The sequence below is a fragment of the Anopheles merus genome, chromosome 2R (assembly GCF_017562075.2).
Source record: "Anopheles merus strain MAF chromosome 2R, AmerM5.1, whole genome shotgun sequence".
Taxonomy (NCBI): Eukaryota; Metazoa; Arthropoda; class Insecta; order Diptera; family Culicidae; genus Anopheles; species Anopheles merus.
Window position 1 is genome coordinate 41,443,141 of NC_054082.1, and position 15,864 is coordinate 41,459,004.

At 49.9% G+C, this 15,864-nt stretch overlaps 2 protein-coding genes across 4 annotated transcripts; one reads left to right on the forward strand and one right to left on the reverse strand.

Annotated features, from left to right (window-relative positions):
* Positions 1-837: 837 nt before the first annotated feature.
* On the forward strand, positions 838-8,033 carry LOC121588668 (protein abnormal spindle). Of its 2 annotated transcripts, XM_041906870.1 has the most exons (7): positions 838-1,066; positions 1,139-1,318; positions 1,404-1,746; positions 2,371-3,143; positions 3,233-7,471; positions 7,554-7,673; positions 7,761-8,033. In XM_041906870.1, the coding sequence occupies exons 1-7, from the start codon at positions 1,052-1,054 to the stop codon at positions 8,019-8,021; spliced, it is 5,931 nt and encodes a 1,976-aa protein (XP_041762804.1). In that variant the 5' UTR covers positions 838-1,051; the 3' UTR covers positions 8,022-8,033. The 2 variants fall into 2 exon arrangements, with proteins under 2 accessions (XP_041762804.1, XP_041762803.1); XM_041906869.1 differs by having other exon boundaries at positions 1,404-3,143.
* Positions 8,034-8,466: 433 nt separating this feature from the next.
* Positions 8,467-14,387, reverse strand: LOC121588669 (histone-lysine N-methyltransferase 2D). Of its 2 annotated transcripts, XM_041906871.1 has the most exons (7): positions 13,847-14,387; positions 11,818-12,038; positions 11,473-11,647; positions 10,684-10,884; positions 10,200-10,610; positions 8,963-9,979; positions 8,467-8,901 (listed from the first exon to the last, which is right to left on the reverse strand). In XM_041906871.1, exons 1-7 carry the CDS (start codon positions 13,865-13,867, stop codon positions 8,647-8,649), a joined length of 2,301 nt encoding a protein of 766 aa, XP_041762805.1. In that variant the 5' UTR covers positions 13,868-14,387; the 3' UTR covers positions 8,467-8,646. The 2 variants fall into 2 exon arrangements, with proteins under 2 accessions (XP_041762805.1, XP_041762806.1); XM_041906872.1 differs by lacking the exons at positions 11,818-12,038; positions 13,847-14,387 and adding an exon at positions 11,721-11,808.
* Positions 14,388-15,864: the final 1,477 nt, after the last annotated feature.

A 15,864-nucleotide genomic window follows, 5' to 3' on the forward strand; every position in this document is an offset into this window, starting at 1 on the left:
TCTGTTTTCCAACGTCTGAACGTATTTTTTATAGTCGTCCGTAGCCTTTCCCTGCCCTCCCACCAGCCACTAGCCTAGAGTGATGGCCATAACAGATATGCGACCGTTGTGGCGCTACACGATCTGTTTCTTAATCGAGTTGAAATTTAGGAGCGTTACACATACTCTATTGTTCCCTAATGGTTCATTCACTTTCATATCAGCAGCGTTTCGGGAAAGCGGTCGTTTTCCCTCCCTTTGACTCTTCAAATCTTCCCAGGGCCGTGCCCACTTACCGGGCACGGTTCTTCAGTAGTGTGTAGATGTAGATATGTTTAGGCGTATATCAACTCGACGGTAGCTAGTAATGCGAGAAAACGAAGGCGAAGGAAGCAAAAATCCAAGGCAGCAATGCCAGTTTGTGTATGTTTTTAAATGGAACGAACAATAAATCAGTCATTTTCACATCGATAACTAAAACAAAAAAAATGCTTGTTTCTGTTGTAATGTGTAATGAGTAACGGGAAAGAAAACGGTTACGTTTGAATGTTTCCACAGTATATGTAGTTGTGAGATGTACTGTGGGCTGATGGTTCAAAGGAAATGCTTACCACAATGTTTATCGCATATCTAATTCTGTATTTAATGCAAGATGAAATTTTGATACGCAAACGATTAAAAAAGTGAATAATCAATAAAAACAACACATTTAAACATTCATTAAACGGTTGAACATTCTTAACGGTTTCGAAATTGCATGTTTTGAAAACTACCAATTCGAACTCTTCATTTGACAGCTTGTCAGCTGCCAACCGTCGGCAACGTTCGGCAGTGTCATCAGACCAGCGTCGGCTTTTTTGTAAATCGCCAACGTATTTTCAAGGCAACAACGGCTGGACAGACGCGGGCTGTGCCGTGGAACAGCAGCAAAATCATTCTACATCTGTTAAGTTTGTTTGCTCAGTATTATCGTTATTGTTTCGTTTTTTACGCTTTTGTGTGCATTCCGTGGTGTGTTGTTTTTCACTCTTCCTTCATTTTATCTGGCTTTGCCGAAAGCCATGAGGAAAGGATGAGCGCGTTTGAGGTGATTTACAGCCGAATATTTGTCATTTTGTTGTCGCATTAGCATTTACACTTCTGTTACACATCCCGTCAGGTATCCTGTACGCCACCACGAGCCGTAGCGAAACCGAAGACAAACGAATCCCGGGAACCGACGCTGGTTCTGCTAGGACCATTTACTCCCAAGGCTACCGTGGTGTTTGAAGGCGTACCCGTAGGCAAGAGCGCTCGCCGTTTGCTGATTGTGCGGAATACAAACAAGACGCTGGTGCAGGTATTGTATACAGACAAATATGTGCACAGTTTCATCCCTCTCCGTTCCCTGCTTCTGATACCTTACGTTGACCTTACCGTCCCAGGTTAACCTTACCAGAGTGCCCGATCCCGGGTGTGGGCTTTGGTTTGAGTGGACAACGGCCGATGTGGAGGCCGGCGCAGAGAAGACGCTGGAAGTGGTGTGGAATCCGCAGCAACTGCTAGTGGGCAAGGACGTGCTCGTGCTTACCGATAGCATTGGCAACAGAAAGGACGTGCAGTTTATTTTGAAAACCGTCGAACCTAAGTCAGCCGCCACCCGCAAACCTGTCGCTAAATCGTTTGCCGTACCGAAAAAGTTGAAACTCAAATCACCCTCCCCGCCGAAGGTGAAGCTAAAGCGCAACGTTCTACCGAAGAAGACGAAAATTTCTCCCGGCAAGCCAGGTTGGTCGGTACCTACGATAACGGTTGGTTCCAGGATGGGGACTATTGCGTCGAAAGTAACAACGGCCATGTACGGGCCGGGCGCTGGGGACGGTAGTTTTGATATGATGGACGAGTACGGTGCAGCAAGCTCGGGGACGATGCGTACGGAAGGGTACAAGACTACTACTGACAAAGAAAATGTAAATCCGACCAGTCCGCTCGTTATTGGTGCGAGGCTGGATGCTAAAAAGTTCCTGTCGCCCCTGTCCGTGAATGATAGCTATGTAAAGCGCGTAGAAAACCAGCCCACACCCGACTATTTCATGAAAGGCAAGGGACGGCGTGGATTGATCGACCATACCGTGCGCAAAAACTTGGAGGTATCGCCGAAAGCTCCCACAGCGGAAATGGTAACGGAATCGGACGCGATGGATGACAAATCACGACAAAAGACGACAGCCTTGACGCCGCAGGATCGCAACACACGGTTCGATCCCAGTTGCTTTTCCACCGTTACTAAACCCTTGCCAGTAGACAAGACGTTTCTGAAGCCATTTATAGCTAGTCCCACTATGGTGGACAGTAGTCTGGTGCAGCAACAGTCAGATGAAAACCTACAGCGCCATTTAACATTTTCGCTAGAGCATGAACAAGGAGACACGGAGGAGCACGAACTAGAAACGAATCAGAAGGATGAAATGCCAATCCATGAGGAACATCCTGAGCCCGCTACTGACAAAACGCACACGGTTGCGCACGATTCCAGTCCCCATCTGACGAGCATAGCCGAGGAGAACGTGCCGGAACTCGGCATTACGTTCGAGCGTCGACACGATCGGCGCAACGGCTCGGTATCCGATGATGCCGAGCTGATAGCTTCCCTACACACACAGCAAACGTTTATCGTGTCGGCTGAGCAAAATTCACGGTCTGCATCGGTGGAAAACATTGTGCGGAATGTAACCGTCACTATTAAGGACAGTGTTTCGCGCTCCTCGCTGCCAAACCTGTTGGACAAGAGCAGCAGCAGCAACAGTAGCAGCGCGAATAAGAGTCACCACCTTGAAGAAGACGAAGGGGATAAGATCTTTCACGAGCATGAAATACGGGCACAGTCGAGCCGATTTAACTTGCACGAGGTTGGCCGGTTCAGCGATGAGATGGTCGTACCGAGCACTGGATGCAAACGCAGCATCGAATCGGTGGGCGATGGAAAGGAGCTGAAGCTGGAACCATTTGAGCTAACGATATCTCCACCGAAACGACGTTGTCGCCTCACTTCCAGCACGAGCGCGATTATAGCTCACGCCCTTCAGTCGGTTACCAAAACGGAAACGCAACTGTCGAACAGTAGCACTTTCCGGAAGCCGATTGGATACAAGTCAACGACACCATCTACTCGTAGCGTAACACTGGTAAGCTATACAGGGGCAGTTGCACCTAAATTTCCATCTTTTTTTCTATTAAAATCTCAAACTCCTTTACGCTGTGTAATCATTCACAGAGCACATCGCGGAGCCTCAGCCTCAAGCGAACCGCCGTACCATGCAGCTTACCGCCGAAGAGCGAAGAGAAGCGTGTGTTCCTGTACGATTCCGACCGCCATTTGAAAACGCTCATCAATCCGGACCCGTTTGCGGCGACCACCACCTGTAATCCCTTCCTTACCGTCACGATGTATCTGGACGAGCGGGCGTTCGAGCAGTACGAGCGGCAGATGAAAAAGTGGCTTAACGCGCTGGTCACCATACCGGCCGATCTGGACACTGAGCCGAACAAACCGCTAGACGTTGGGAAGCTGTTTGACGAGGTAAAATCAAAGGAGCTTACACTCGCCCCTACCAAGGAGCTGATCTCATCGAAATATTACAAAACCCGACTGAACCACTTGCGCAGTGCCGGCATTGCGCTGTACACGAGCGAGGAGATAGCGATGCCGCTCCGCAAGGTGGCCGCACAGATTGAGAAGCAACTGCTGTCGTTGCGCACCGATCGCAGCTTGCATCTCGATCTGGTGCTGCAGCGCTCCATTTTGGAGCTGCTACTGTGTTTCAATCCGCTCTGGCTGCGGCTCGGGCTGGAGGTGGTGTTTGGCGAGCAGATTGAGCTACAATCGAATCGTGACATCGTCGGACTGAGCACGTTCATCATACATCGCCTGTTTCGCGATCGCTACCTGGAGGCACGCAACTCCAAAGCGTACAATCTTTCGCGCGCGTACGCCGAACATATGCGGAAGTTTACCCTGCGAATGGTGCTGTTTTTGCTCCTGTTTCTCGACACGGCAAAGCGACGCAAGCTGATCAAGCACAACCCATGCCTGTTTGTGCGCAACGCGCCACACAAGGAGACGAAGGAAATTTTGATCCGCTTTGCCTCCCAGCTGGTGTCCGGCATTGGGGACATTACGAAGCACATGAAACGCGTCGGCTACGTGCTGTCGCACAAGCAGTCCTTCCTGGATGAGTACAACTACGCGTTCGAGAATTTGGCCGTCGATCTGCGGGACGGCGTACGGCTAACGCGCGTCATGGAGATCATTCTGCTGCGGGACGATTTGTCGGCCAGCCTGCGCGTGCCGCCCATATCGCGGCTGCAAAAGATTCACAACATCAACCTGGCGCTGGTTGCGCTGGAGCAGGCCGACTATAAAATTGCCGGCAACGTCACGGCCAAGGACATCTGCGACGGACATCGGGAGCAGACGATGTCCCTGCTTTGGCAGATTGTGTACAAATTCCGTGCGCCAAAATTCAATGCGGCCGCAATCGTATTGCAGCGCTGGTGGCGTATGAACTGGCTGAAGGTGACCATTTCCCGCCGGATCGAGGAAAAGCGTGCGTTGCGGCGAGAAGCGGCGGCCCGCACGATTCAGGCCGCTGTCCGCGGGTACTGCGTGCGCGTTTGGTATGAAGTCCATCGACGGCAGAAGCTGCGCGCCATCGTCACGATTCAGCGGTTCACCAGACGATATCTGGCGCAGAAGCTGGCTGCCCGCCGGTTCAGCGCGATCGTGCGCGTACAGCAATGGTGGCGAACGGTGCGCCAAATGCGCCAGGCGCGGGAGCGTTTTCTGCTCTGCAGAAAGTCGGCAATCGTACTGCAAACATCGTACCGACGGTACGCGCTCGGCAGGAAGCTTCTTGCTGCGGCCACCCTGATCGGGCAGATACGGGCCGAGGCAAAGCACCGTCATCTGCAGGCGACCATCATTCAGCGTAGCATTAAATCATACGTGATCCATCGTCGGTTGCATGCCACCGTCAATGGGATGGTGGCGTTCATTCGAAGGAAACGGCTCCAAAATCGATCGGCAGCAAAGATTCAGGCGTACCACCGGATGCGCATCGTGCGCAAAGAGTATCAACGCATCCGTTCGGCAGCGATTTGTATTCAACGCCGCTGGCGCGAATGTATGGAAGCGCGGCGACTGCGCAACCGCTTTTTGCTGATGCGTGCTAGTGCCATTCGTCTGCAGCAACAGTATCGTGGCTGGAGACAGATGCGGCAGGACAGGCAAACTTACGCACACGCACGGAACTTGATCGTGCAGGTACAGCGCCGTTGGCGTGGCACTCTCGCGATGCGTAAGGAAAGAGCGAGCTACCGAACCCTTCGGCGGGTAGCGATCAACGTGCAGCGGCGCTTCCGCGCACGACAGGCAATGCAGTCGGAGGTGGAACGGTATCGGACGCTTTGCAAAGCTACTGTAACCTTGCAGCAACGGTTCCGAGCCAACAAAGCGATGATGGAACAGCGTCAACAGTACAACAGCCTGCGAGTCGCCACTCTTTGCGTTCAGAGGAGATTCCGAGCGCAATTGAGTATGCGTGCCGCTCGCGCCTCCTATGCGAAGGTTCGGTGTGCGATCCTTACCATTCAAAGTCAGTATCGGGCCACACTGGCAATGCGCCACGCACGGGATCGTTTTGTTACACTTCGCACATGCACCATCACCGTGCAGGCACGATTCCGCGCTATCCTGGCCGGACGAGCCGCCAAACAGCGGTATGAATCCATTCGCAAAGCGACTCTCCACATTCAGCGCAAGTGGCGCGCAACGCTGGAGATGCGTCAAGTCAGGAGCCATTACCGCAGGCAATGTAATGCTGCCCTCACTCTGCAACGGTCGTGGCGAGGCGTTTTGCTGCAAAGGAAGTTTAGACATGACTACCTGCTCTACCGTGATGCGGCCACCGTTGTGCAACGGCGATATCGTGCCCTTGTGCAGGGACGAATGGTTCGTCGCGAGATACAACACTGTCGATGGGCGGCCGTCACCATACAGCGACGGTTACGTGCAACGCTGCAAATGAACCGGGAAAGAAACGTGTTCCTACAGCTCCGTCAGACGGTGCTCGTGGTACAGCGTCGCTTCCGGGCCAACCGTGCCTGCCGGGTCCAACGTGTGCAATATGCAGCCCTGAAACAAAGTGCCATCACCATTTCCCATCGATGGGCCGCTACTTTGCATATGAGACAGCAGCGATCGGACTTTTTGCGGTTGAAATCCGCCACCGTAGTAATGCAGCGGCGCTACCGTGCACAGCGTGCTAAGCAGCAGGCCGTTCAGCAGTATGAACGGGTGCGTTCGGCCATCGTACTGCTACAGCGCAAGTATCGTGCCCAGCGCGCGATGGAGAAATGTCGCGGTCGATTCCTGAATCTGAAAAGTGCTTCAATTGTGGTGCAGGAGTTCTACCGTGGCTATCGAAATATGAGGCACGATCGAGCAGCTTTCATTCGGCTTCGCGAATCGGTCCTAGCGATACAGTGCCGTTTCCGTGGAAAGCTGCTCATGCGCCAGACCGTCGTCGAGTACGAGCGCAAGAGGAAGGCAACGATAACGCTGCAGCGCTGGTTCCGTGGTCACCGTGCAATGGTAATGGAGCGCAAACGGTTCACCGCTCTGAAGCATGCTGCAACGGTGATCCAGGCACGGTACCGTGCACGACGGGCGATGCTACACAACGTAGCACAGTATGGTCGGATTTATCGTTCCGTTACAACTATTCAAATCCACTGGAAGGCTACGCTCAGCATGCGCCGAGAACGTGATCGATACCAGCAGACACTGCGAGCTGTTCGAACGATTCAAATCCACTACCGTGCTTACCGGGAGCGTTTGATCGATGAAACAAACTATCGCATCTACCGTAGCGCTGTAATTGTGGTCCAAAGACGCTACCGAGAAAAGCTGCAAACTCGCTGCGAGAGCCTACGGTTCGAACAGATTCGCCGCATGGTGCGCGGCTTGCAGACTTACGGGCGTGGTGTGCTAGCGCGACGCGCCTTCCTTGCCCTGCTGACGCCCGAGTACCTGGAGCGCAAGCGGCAGCAAAAGGCGGCCCTGCGCATACAGGCTTGGTGGCGTGGCGCTTACCACCGCAAGCGCTACCAGACGATGCAGATGCGCAAAATCGCTCAGCAAATGGTGGCGAGCCGCATGGCAGCTCGGCGCGATCCTACGATCCGGCTGAGCAACGTGAGCCGCCTCTGTCTGCGCTTCCTGAAGACACGCTTCAGCTCGTCGGAAGCGATCGGCATCCTGAAGCGGCTGGAGCGCATGTCCCGACTGGTGCCGCATCTGCTCGTAGAGGATGCCGTGTTTCTGTCCGTGTTCTGCTACAACATGATGGCTCAAGCGATCCGGTCCGAGGTGGACAAAATTTTGATCGAAATCTGCGCCCGCATCATATTGAATTTGGCACGCTTCCGGGGTACCAAAGAGCAAGCGTTTCAGGTACGGTTTGTGCGCTGCAGGCTTTTAATATCGCAGGGGGGAGCTGGTCATTAATAACGCATTATTTATGCACTTTTTGCAGGAGGATGGCCTCGTCACCGTATCGCAGATGTTGCTACGTTGGTGTGATAAGGATTGTGGAATATTTAGCACACTGTGCACACTGCTGTGGGTGTTAGCACACGATAACAAGAAGAAGAATGTAAGTTTATTCGTTGATCCGTTTATGATTGTGAGCTTTTCCTTGCCATGATTACTTATCCCTATTTCACCCCTCCATTTTCTGTAGGCTATACGGCGATACATGATATCAAAAGATGCCATTTACATGTTGCGCGAGACGAAAAAGCTGGTTCAGCGCAAGGAAAAGATGCGCAAGAACGTCCAGCGTCCGGTAGGGTGTTTGGTTGCACCGAACCCGCAGCTAATGCGCACGGTACCGTCCCTGGAGCCGGACTTTGGCGTAAATCGCAGCAAACCGTACGTGTTCTATTCGTCTGTGTTTGGGTTCGAGCGGGTACTCCAGATGTTGGAAGTGGATCTTTCTTAACTTTGCCGCGAACGTGCGTTTCGTGCTGGGGGAGGGTTTTTTTTTATCACACGCTTGATTTGTTCATTTAATATATTCTTGATTAGCCATTTTTAACGTTGCACAATACATGTTTAATCCAAACAATTGCGTCACAGTGACGGTTTACTCGTTTAAAAGCTTCTTCGTTTGAATTTTGCGTTTTCCGTTCGTGTGCTGACGATGACATTATTGAATTTGTTTTTCTTTTTAAAACTACTACCTATTTAACCATACTATCTAGTAAACAAGACAAAATATCATTTACATAAGTTAAAATGAATTAATGTTCTCAAATTGCTAGCAAATGACACACAATACTCACCATGTCCAGTTGTCATGAAATACTGTCGCCTGTCGTGCATGCGCACATTTCATGATAATTATTTGTTTTATTTAGAAGATCTAGGGTGAAATAAATAATGTTTTTGTTTCCTACACGCTAAAGATGTACGATTGTACGATATACACTAACGCTTCCGTTCTTACCCTTCCCTGATCTGATCAAACAACCAGCTGTACAGTGCGCAATCGAGCAGTTAGGCAACGCAAGCGCAAGGCGCTAATATAAGGGACTGGCGCACGTGGCATCGGCATGCAGCGATGCTTACTCTAGCCGATGGTTGCTTAGATTCTGGTCATAGTACTCGCTGTTCCCGTCCTCGTTACCATCCTCTGCCGTTCGCTCGTCGTAGTACGCATTAGTGGTGGTGTCGTCGTAGGACGTTGGCGTGATGAGTTCGTCGCTTCGTGCATGAGCATTCGTGGCCGTGCTGACGGTATCACCCTCTACACCCTGATCCTGCGGTTCCACATCGGCGTACTCGAAATCGATTTCGTCCATTCGTTTCTGTGCGTTTATCTGAAAATTGCGGAGTGGTTATTACGGTAAAAGCATGCCATCTGCTGAGAGGTCTACTTACATTGTTGGAGTATTCGTGCTCTCCATCCGGTACGTATATTCGCAGTGGACTCTGCGTTGACTGGGGCGCCATTGTGCTGCCGATGGCTGCCTGCGGATGGTGCTGATACTGCTGCACAGTGCCTCCCCCTTGCGTCTGCTTGTCCTGCAAGCCGAGAATGTTTGAAACGGCCAACTGATGCTCCTGGTACGCCTGCAGATAGTCGGAATGCTGGTCTGCCGGATACTGCTGCTGCTGGTCCTGCTGGTGCTGTAATTGTTGTTGCTGGTATTGGTGCTGCTGCTGCTGCTGGTACTGCTGCTGCTGGTTCTGCTGGTGGTACAGCTCCTGCTGGGCCTGCGCCAGGATGCGATCGTTTTCCTTCTGCCGCTCGGACAGCTCGTAGAACGTGTGGTGCGCTGACGGTTGCTGGACCGCCGTCGGCTGGTCCACCTGATAGTGGTAGTAGTCGCTCGGGGATAGATTGTTGTGCAGATTGATCATACCGTAGTTGAGCAGGTTGGCAATCTCGGCGTCGGTCATCTGGCGCTGCGCATTCTGGCCCTTTTCCTGCTGGTGCTGCTGGATCAGCTGCTGCTGCAGCTGCTGCTCGAGCTGGTTGAGCTGGGGCAGCTGCTGCTGATGGATGGCCGGCTGCTCGTGCCCCACGAGCTGGGCGTACGTTGGCATGTCGCCGGAATGCTGGTTGTGGATGTCGTTCAACTGAATCTGGTTCACGACGGACTGCAGCTCGTGCAGCTGATCCTGCGTAGCAGACAGGATCTGGCCGGTGCTGGCGGCCGGTTCAGCGTGCTTGTTGTACGCCGGGTACGAGTTGTACAGCACGGTCGTTGGGATGGGCGGTGCCTGCGTTTGTGTTTGCACATGTAGCGGATGTGGCTGGTGGTGCTGCTGCTGCTGATGCTGCACCGTGCCAAGGAAGTTGGTGTCCGGTTTGAAGAGATTCACCGACGCCTGCTGTTGGTGGGTGTTGTAAAGGTTGTTGGATTGGGTCACAAGATAGGTGGGATTATAGAGCTGGAATTAAAACCCCGTTGGGCGGGAAGCGAGGAAGAGAGGGAAGTCTGTATTAGAAGAATGTGGCACATACGATTAGTGTGGCGAAGGGCGATGATTATGATGGTCGGGACTGTCGTGCTGCGGATAAAGGTAGGTAGGTGTGATCAAGTTCGGGTATCAACAGTGAGGTTTTCGAGTACGACGGGGGAACTGATGATGGTTGGTTGGAGATACTAACCGAAACGGGCATCTCCTGCAGCATGGCCGTCTGTTGCAGTATGTGCTGCTGCAGCTGGGGCTGGGTGGCGAGCGGAATGGCATAGCTGGCCTGCGGCACTGCGTTGACGTACTGGATCACGGCCGAGGCGCTGGTTTGCGGTTGGAGTGGGTAGTGCGCGACCGGTGACTGTACCAGCACGCTGGTGGCTGGCGCAAACTTCCCATTGCTCGGTATGCTGAGCGGATCGGACGTTGGGACGAGCGATTTGCTCGGCAGCGATGGGTCCGGATCCGGTGCAAAGTACGTCTTCTTGCCCGAGTACAAATCACCGATCGTGACATCGTTGGAGTGCTCCTCCGTCACCTGGTACTGGTGCGGGTTGGCACCGATGGGGTGGTGATGGGCGTAGGTTCCTACAGCCGGGGCGGGCTAAAGGGGGTGGAAAATGAGCACATGAGCGTATTGTCACTACTACTATACACTCCCGCTCTTCCTTACGTACCGTTGGGCTGAGGTTCAAAAAGGCCGGTTTCGCTGTAAACGTGGGCTTGGTTGTCTTCACTTCAATCTCCAGCTTGTTGCTGTCCTCGTAGGACGTCACTCGGATCTGGTTCGGGGGCTTCGGTGCGTTTGCTAGGCCCAGGTTCGGTGCAGGGATCGTATGGATTGCTCCATCGTTGTGAGAGGTAAGCTTCGTGGTGATCTACAAAATGAAGGCACTCAAACCCAGCGTACTCATCAGTAAGACGTTCTGTATCAGGGATGTGCTCTCTGGAGCGCACCCACGACTCCGATCCGATTCCAACTTCGACAAAATGGGAACCAATACTTCCGGCCGGAGTCGGAGCACTAGTTCTGACCGATTCTGGTCGCCTGGAGTTGTCCAGATTCCTAAAGAGTCGTCCGGAGTCGTCCAAAGTCGTTCAGAGTCGTCTGGAGTCGATGAGAGTCGTCCGGAGTCGACCAGAATCGGTCAGAGTCAACTGAAGGCGTCCAGTGCAATGTGCTTGTTATCAGGCATTTCATTTCGTTGTGTTTTTTTGTCTTTCATTTTGCATGTGCACATAAAGGCCTTTGTTTCGAAGGCCGATTCCAGACGACTCCGGTCGATTCCGGACGGCTCTGGGCGATTCATCGACTGCACGACTCTGGATAGTGCAGGGCGGACCTACCATCCGGAGTTGTTTCCGAAATTATCGGAGTCGGATCGGAGTCGACTTCGGTTTTTTGTTAACTTTACCCATCACCAATCTGTACAGCTTGATTCACTGCACAATCTAACCCTACGTACCGGTTTCAGCTTCTCGAACACAATCTCACCCGTGCTCGGTCCTGGCGGGGAACTGTGGAACTTGTGATGCTTGATGCTGGCCGCGGTAAAGGCTAGCGATGGCGGTGGTCGTTTCAGTAGCGGTTGCTTCATAAGCGAAGGGTGGCTTAGAATGGATTTGATGGGTCTTTTCAAACTGCAAAAATGAGAGCAAGGGAGCGCATGGTAGAGCAGCGGAGTGTGAATGCAGTAGACGTGATGAATCTCACGTGTCTGGAGTAATGGAGTTTTCCATTCCACACGCGCGCATCGTTCGAGAGAAAGCATGCGTATTGAACATGCGGGGCATCAGCAGTATATCCGTACCTCATAATCATTGATGGAGCTGGCCGAATCGCTACTGGTGCTAGCCGCGTGCCGGCACGAAATTGCGTCATGTACGGTTTCAGCCCGATGCCGTGCTTGGGCACGAAGCTCGGATACATCAGTGGAGACTTGGTGTAGGCCGACGGATGCAACGGCTTAAATGGCGGTGCATGATCGCCCACGGTCAGGGTCGCGTACAGCGATAGCAGAAGGAAAAGAACCTGGAATATTGAAGGGTTTATTGGTGATTAAGTGCGTTTTTCCTATGATAATCAAGGTTAAGGCGGGAGGAGAATGCTTTTAATTAGAAAACAGCTTTTGGGAGGTTTATGAAAGCTGCTAATGGTGTGCTTTTAGTTTTGTAATTTCGCATCATGTAGTTTTAGACATTTGGAGTCATACTTGGAATTGAGAAATCACGCCACAGCGAGTTTCGGTTTGATGTTTGTATTTGAAGGCAGATGATCACTTATTTCTACCATTTTAACGAAAATATTTATGTCATGCTTCAAACTTTCAAGTTCTAAGGACTCTGCATTGGCTCAAAATATCAAAGTTAGAATCAATTTCCATTAATGACAATTCAACGAATGATCACTGAAATATGAACAGAACAGCAGAAAACTCCCATATAAACTTTACTTTCATTTTAAAATTATATTTTTTTTAAATTACTCAAATTAAAACAAATTGAAATTAAGATGTCTTGGTGGACCAATCGCATTTGTTTTGAGACATCTTATCTGCCACCATAAGTCACATGTAAAAGTCCTATCTCATATAAGTAGTTCTTTCCAATTAGTTATTAAAGGTCGGCCGAGACCAATCATGGGTGAGTGGTATCAAAAGAATAATATGGTGAAGAAACTGATCTCATTTATTCTCAAAACGAAGGAAGTGAGGAATTAAATCAACTTTTCAAATAAAATATCAAAATTTGTTTAATTAAAAAAAATGAAATTTTGTAATGTTTCCTGTAACTATCGATGAAATCCATCATCTATCAAATGCTTTTACATTATGTGTAAGTAAAATAAAGTTTTCTCGCTTGCTTATTGCAATCACTCTAGACTGTCGAGGTATAACTGTGTCAAATCATAATAGCTATAAGATATAAAAGCACTGTTTAATTTATGAGGTATTTATAGGGTAAATTCCGGAAATAGTTTAATTTAAACCACAATTTCAAACTTAATAGTAACTTGATGAATAGTTTTATTACTCAGTCTAGTCCTTGCCTTGCTTGCTTGCTTGATCAATTCGAGGTTTGGAACCCAGTAACGCGGAATTGTAGTTCTAGCTGTCGTACGTCCTGACGACTACGTCACTAGCCAAGTCCCTCAGTTTAATTCAATATGTGCCTTTTGTTGTAAAGCATTGATAAGCCTATGCAAAGTGTTGATTTTTTTATGTATTTAAATAAAACAATTTGCCAAGCAATCAAGTTGATTTCTATTAGCAAAAGTGTATCAAACTTTCCTACAAGAGATGGAATTCAAAACGGTAGAAGCATGGTTAATTGCTGCCACAAACATGTTTGCATTAGAAAAGGTAATAAAGCATTCGCGTATGGAAAAGCAAAAAAAGCCAAATTACACAGCATCAGCAATGTCGTGTGGAACGGTTTTACGGCTGGCTGGTTTCTTGAGGCGCAACACACGAAAGTCATTTATTAGTTTGCTCGGCGGACTGTAACGAAGAGCAACAACAACAAAAAAGCAACCGATGCTATACAGATTTTTAAGCAAAAATCGGTGGGTGATTTGATTTATGGAGCTATCTTTTTTAAGCTGTTGCTGGATTTTAGTCTATGCAGGATAAACATCCTGCGCAATATTTCAATGCAGGAATAAGCTTGCTGCCAACCCGCTAAACGGATCCTCGGGTTTCTCGTCCGTGTGCGTGCAACATTCCAATCATCATCATCACTACAACTTCCATTAGTACACCATCTTTTGTCTGTTGTCTGTTCAGTTCATTCGTGCAAAAGCATCCGAACGCATCCGTAAGCATTTTCCATTGCACTTACCTGTTCCATTTGAATGGCCATTTTCACTCTGCCAAAAAAGGGGGAGAGCTCTTTGCACGCCCGTATCCTATCGGCTTCAGCTCAGATTCCTTCGCTTAATTACTAATCCCAGAAACACACACACACAAACACGTCACACCGATCGCTACAGTTTGTAGCACCGTTTGTTGATGAGCTTTTTTTGGGGGAATTTTCCTCACACACTCACACACAGTTTGCAAACCATTCGAGAAAGAATAGGCTTTGAACGAACAATCACTCTTCAAAGCACTTTAGAGCCATCAGCTCTCACAAACGTCACAACGGCGGGTCACGTTAAAACTGGCCCTTTCGAGTAATCGCAACCAACTAACAGATGATTCTGCTAGCACCACACACATCCACAACACCGATCCTTGAATAGAGTGAGAGCTCTTTCCTCCGCCCAGTACATCCGGGTCTGTTGCGTTGCTAAGGGTGGAAAATCACACCATCACAGCACACCAGAGCAGCAACCACGTTTCGCGGCGACGTTCGACGAGTAACTGCGCGAAACTGACTCCGATCAACCTGTCCGGAGTGCGGACCTGCAAGTGAAAACTACATACCGAAACGTGTGTGTGTGTGTGTGTGTGTGTGTGTGTGTGTGTGTGTGTGTGTGTGTGTGTGTGTGTGTGTGTGTGTGTGTGTGTGTGTGTGTCTGTGTGCCTGGCGCAAAAGCGTACACTTCGCTGTCCGCTTTACGATATTGCCGCCACCCTTTCTCCGAAGGGTGTGGAGATCGTTGGGTTGTGAGGGGGTGGACAGCGAAGGTGGCTAGTTTGTCGCGTGGAACGGTTGGTCCCGGCAGATGCATGGGAAGGGGGCCAATGGGAAGGATTTTAAGTGACCAATGTAGTGTAGGAATGTTTGCGCCTCATTTTCTGAATCCAGTTGATGATCTTGTTTGGGTGAAAAAAGGGGTGGTAGGGGGAGGAGAGGTGATCGTGGGGGGTGACTTTTCTTTTACACATTAGTAAGAGCAGTTTGTGTAGTCGATCTTAGGTCTGCTTTTTGCCTTGCTTGCTGTGATGATCGGGTTAAAATTCGCTCATAATAGTAAAGTAAAGTAAAGACGATCGGGCCAAAATTCGCTTATAATAGTAAAGTAGTTCTGTAGGAAAGATGATCGATCAATACGATACACACAGACACACGATCGTTTGCTTCCCAGCTACAGACGACCCTGACATTGGCCTAGCGCAGGGTACGATCCGTTACACGCCGACCAGTTCTTGTGGGCTACTATGCTACTCCACACGCACATGAACCTGATTGCACAAATTGCACATGCTGCAAACCTGTTCCGGGGCCCGCTACTTGGCCACGGAATAAGACACCTCCCCCCCCCCCCCCTCCCCATTTACCAAACTGTCACTCTTCTGGGACAGACGTGTGCAGGGGTGATGGCGGTGGTTTTTATGAGGACTTGCGGCACGAGATCCATTCTAACTGTACCCGCTGCAGAAGCGGCTGAGCGGAAGAAGTGGTGTGAAAAGAATGCGCGTCTCTTAAGCGGTTTCGCAGTCACTGCAATTTCCCCCATCTTTCTTATTTCTATTAATGTGCTTGTTTGGTGGCTGTGAAAAATGAAGGGGCAATACTGTTGAACTGAACTGAGATTTGTTGGTAAACCTGTGTGTTAACCCTATTCCGGGCAAGCCGGCTAGCAAGGGTAGCGAAATCGAATTTGATTGCTTATTTCTCTGATTCTAGGAATCCGATTGACTTTAAAATTGGATTATGTGTGTAAACCACAGCCATCTTTGTCTTGAATTTTTCGTAGAATTTTTCGAGCATAATTAACCTGTTTTTTTAGAATTAATTTTTGCAATACCCCTATTCCAGGCAACCGGGCTTTTTTCAGCACTTTACAAAATGTTCACATCACAATGGATCTAATGACATTAAGAACGTTACATTACGTGTCTAACATAATTTATTTTTTCAGATTTTTTCTATGAGTGTTGCGGTAGCAACGGGTAGGTTTGAGGCGATTT

Coding starts and splice junctions, on each gene's coding strand:
- LOC121588669 (XM_041906871.1), bottom strand. CDS start 13,867: ATGGCCATTCAAATGGAACAG. Junction 10,885..11,472: donor TGTTCGAGAAGCTGAAACCG/GTACGTAGGGTT, acceptor TTCATTTTGTAG/ATCACCACGAAGCTTACCTC. Junction 8,902..8,962: donor AGCACGAATACTCCAACAAT/GTAAGTAGACCT, acceptor CGCAATTTTCAG/ATAAACGCACAGAAACGAAT.
- LOC121588668 (XM_041906869.1), top strand. Junction 7,472..7,553: donor CCAAAGAGCAAGCGTTTCAG/GTACGGTTTGTG, acceptor CACTTTTTGCAG/GAGGATGGCCTCGTCACCGT. Junction 7,674..7,760: donor ACGATAACAAGAAGAAGAAT/GTAAGTTTATTC, acceptor CATTTTCTGTAG/GCTATACGGCGATACATGAT.